The 4,167-nt window shown below is 36.3% G+C and overlaps 1 protein-coding gene across 1 annotated transcript; it reads left to right on the forward strand.

The window, feature by feature from the left end:
* Nucleotides 1–3,074: 3,074 nt before the first annotated feature.
* LOC113337990 (BTB/POZ domain-containing protein At3g56230-like) lies at nt 3,075–3,783 on the forward strand. Its single transcript, XM_026583516.1, has 2 exons — nt 3,075–3,206; nt 3,346–3,783. The coding sequence occupies exons 1-2, from the start codon at nt 3,075–3,077 to the stop codon at nt 3,781–3,783; spliced, it is 570 nt and encodes a 189-aa protein (XP_026439301.1).
* Nucleotides 3,784–4,167: the final 384 nt, after the last annotated feature.

Consider the following 4,167-nt stretch of genomic DNA (forward strand, 5'->3'; position numbering starts at 1 on the left):
TATGTTTTTAGTGTAAATTTCCGAAATATGTGGTTCCATCGACTGGAGAAGCCACGTGCGAACCAGTTGATCATCAGCAATCCAATCTTCATACTTTGGATCTTTAGCATCTGGACAAGTACTATTCTCACCAATATACCCAGACTTTTTTTTACCCCCAAGTGCAAGAGCAGCAACCCTAGACCAGCTGACATAATTGACATCATTCAGCAAGACAGAGGTTAAACGCAAACTAGTATTATGATCTGATTCTGCCATAGTAAACACACAGAGAAACGAAACTTGATTACAGAGAAACGGCCAGGATCGTTAACGATCCCCTGATACCATGTTGGTACGCATAAGATGTTATGTAGTCAATATTGGATCTGCATAAGATGTTATGCAGTTAACTAAAACAGATTAAAGAAGAAACACAGTTTAACGTGGTTCGGCTATAGCCTACGTCCACGGGAGAAGAATGATTAGGGTTTCTTGTTATCAATGGAGGTTTTACAAGACGTGTATATATATATCCTATACATGCCACATATTCGTATAGATAGCAACATATCTAGAGAATATTTTCTTGCAGTGTAAGCCAATCATAAATAGAGAAACCAAATATTCTCCTTTGTTCCAACACAATACAGTGAAAAAAGCGTTCCGCAAGAAATCAATTTTGAAATAGTAACCAATACAACCAAGTATAGTGATACGAACACAAGGCTTACTAACATCATTTCAATAGCTCTTGGAAGACATTGAGTTCCTAGATAATATCGATCAGTTTTTTCAGTGAGTAAATACTAAATTACACTATGTATAGTCGCTTAATTGAAATCCTCAACATTTGGCTTTGTATTCATAAACTTAAATCAAAGAGTACCTCCCATCCCAGGAATAACTCTAAGTGTCAGCTCTGGCCAGGCAAGCTGAACTTTTGGTATTGCAATTCGTACATGGCATCCCTGTTACATTCAACCAAGACAAAGACAAGTGCTCTTAGTATCACATTTACAAGTTCACCAGAAGTGAAAAACATAAAATTTGCAATATACCAAATGAGACAACAATGCAACTTAGCAGAAATCTTCTATATCACCTCCAAGTGCAAGTCCTCTTATAGAAGCAACTGTTGGCTTTTCGGATCTGCTCAATACATATTGGCCAAATCAAAATACTAAATCACTAATTACACTCTAAAATAAAAATCTCATGCAAGGCTAAGCACACACCTACGAATTACCAGTCTTTTGTCTCTTCTGAAACATAATGTAATCAAAGCTACCGGAAAATCCCCCGCCCTCACCGGTCAGAACTACAGCTTTGACATCATCGTTTCTATCCATTCCCTCAACATATTTCTCCTTCAATTCTTCTATAACTGCAAAAATATAAGTTCCCCCCATTTATCAATTTCTGGGGATTAAATCAATCACCCGGAAAGATCACTACAAATTTAAGTAGAAAATAGAAAAAGTACTTACTCTTGTAAGATGATGCATTAACAGGAGGCTTTGGAAACTTGATTACAGCAACTCCATAACTCCCAGCTTCCGTACGAACACTAATCATCTTCTTCTTCTTCGTCATTTCGATTCTTACCCAGATCAGCGGTTTCAGAAATTTTTATATGAAAAATCTGGGAAATTAGTTTGATAAAGTACTACAGAAATTAGTAATATAAAACTACTATTTTATGTTCACTTTTCACTGTTGTGGAAGATAAGATATCATTTTTTTACCCCATGGGGGGACGAGAACAATGCCTCGTCTACCACCTTGTGCTTCGTGCAGTGTGAGTATACTGTGTACAGTAGTTGAAAATGCACAAAATTCTAGGCTGGGCATTGGAGTGTTAGACTGCACATAAGTGGCTCAGTCGTAGAGATGGATAAAAGTGGTCGTGATTTCAACCTTCACCCCTTCTCCGTAGATTTCAGAACCATTTTATGTAGAGATATAAGCCTCTACGATGCATAAGGAAACAACACATTCTCGTTTGAGTCGCTGTTCCAGTTTTTGAACGCCAAACCCACAGTTCCTAAAAATGGGCTAAGCATAGCTAGCACAGAATGCGCGCACCACCATCTTAGCGTGTATAACTCCTCCAGTAGAATTTGTAAAGGCAAATCAAAAAATGGAAAAAATTATCCAACTTCACTAACCCTAGGCGTTTAATTTGGATAACATACAGATGAGTAGATTTACTCTAGACTTTTCAGTATCCACTATCTAGAATTTGCTAAAGATATTGAAACGGCAATGTGGAGTGAAAGATAGGTTTACGTAATTAATAACCACGACTAAGCTTCAGTATATAAATCTTCCTTGAGAACCCTTTTCGACTTCAGTTCTTTTTGTTCTTCTCCATCTCCCGGAATCAAATTCAAGCAACTTTGAGGAGATAAGACGTCAAGAATGTTTTGCTCTATTTGTAAAAGGAATAATGTTACACTAAAGTGTGATTATAGCTATTCGCTCAGCAATGGAGTTGTAGTATGCAGTTCATGTTATGAGGAATTCAACAACATGATGAACTTGATGAACAAAACAAATAATCAGGAACCTATGGCTATGTAGCCTACTGGGTAAGCACTGAATCTTTTGGTTAATGTTTGAGAGGAAGCAGTTTAACTTGAGTTTGCATTTTCGTTTGTGGGGAATACCTTTCCTGATCATATACTACTAGCTTTTTGCTTATCCTTCTTCGTTAGCGCAACAATTTGTTTAAGCAATACTGTTTTTAGTGTAAATCGTACATGTTGAAACTTGTAAGATTAGTGGTGTGATTAAGGATTTGTTCTTTTCGATTTGGTTAAAAAACAATACGTGCATATATATATATATATATATATATATATGGGACTATGTGCGTGTATCCTGTGGAATGTTGAGAATTTTGAGATGATGTTAATTGACTATTCATAATTTTTATATGTTGCGATGATCGAGTCCGATTCTTTATAACAACTTCTTGTCATATCCCTTAGGGTAGGGATAGTGCTAACCGGTGGATCACGGAAGCGAACGGGGAGGTAGTACGAGTGAAATTGGAAGGGGAGCGATCAAAAGAGAAAACGAAAAAGGAAATGAAACTGAGAGAAGAACAATGGATAAATTATCTTGGTGGATTAGCTGCTGCATTTACAGAGGAAAGTCATTCGGATATTCAAGTCAAGCCTGGCGATGGACCTTCTATACCTGCACATAAATTTTTGCTGGTTAGTATATGTACAATTCTATCTAGCAGCATGCCAACTACAGGGGCATAAGTAATTAACCCCTGTAGTCTAGCTATATTCCTTTCCTGAATTGTAATGATGTTGATATTCTGTATTCATTCTGTTGAAAATAATGCAGGCAACTAGATCTGAAGTTTTCAAACATATGTTATCATCAGATACATGCAAATCCGCCCAAATTGACTCTGTATGTCTACCTGAGTTCAATCATGAAGAACTTCAGACCTTCTTGGAGTTGCTTTACTGTGGAAATTTGTCCAAGGAAAAGTTTGAGATGCATTATTACTGTCTAGCACTTGCATCTCATAAGTACGCAATTCCACATTTGGAGAAGTTTTGCGAAGAACACATACTAAAATTGATAGATTCGTCAAATGCACTCAAAGTGCTGGAGATCTCAGAAATTTGTGCAAATGAGACATTAAGAGTCGCTGCATTGCAGATGATTATCGACCACAAAATAGAGATAATATGTGCACCTAGTTTTGAGGAATTTGCAATACAAAACCCACATTTGGTGGTACATATCACAAGGTACTCTTGCACTCAATTCTAGATTTGAGGATCTACCGACTCCTCCTTTAAGATATTTCCGGTGTCTGTCGAGCAGTTTTTTATTGCCATAAATTAAGCAAATAGGGTTAGACGATTGTTTGTCTGTCTGTCTGTCTATTTGTTTTTGTTTTTTTTTTCCATCATTGCAAGTTATGTGGGTTTTATCCAAATATCTGTTGGACATTGACACAGAAATGTTATCTATTTCAATCTTTTATACTCCCTCGTTCCGATTTACTTGACGGTGTAGAATTTTCACGGAGATTAAAACATACCATAAAGAATAAAATGTTTCCAATTTTATTCATATTAATTCTTCTTAAAATTTTAAATGACTAGTTTTTAGTTTATAGATTTTAGAGAAAGTTATCAATTCCCTAATAAT

Source organism: Papaver somniferum, unplaced genomic scaffold (assembly GCF_003573695.1).
Source record: "Papaver somniferum cultivar HN1 unplaced genomic scaffold, ASM357369v1 unplaced-scaffold_18, whole genome shotgun sequence".
NCBI classification, from domain to species: Eukaryota; Viridiplantae; Streptophyta; class Magnoliopsida; order Ranunculales; family Papaveraceae; genus Papaver; species Papaver somniferum.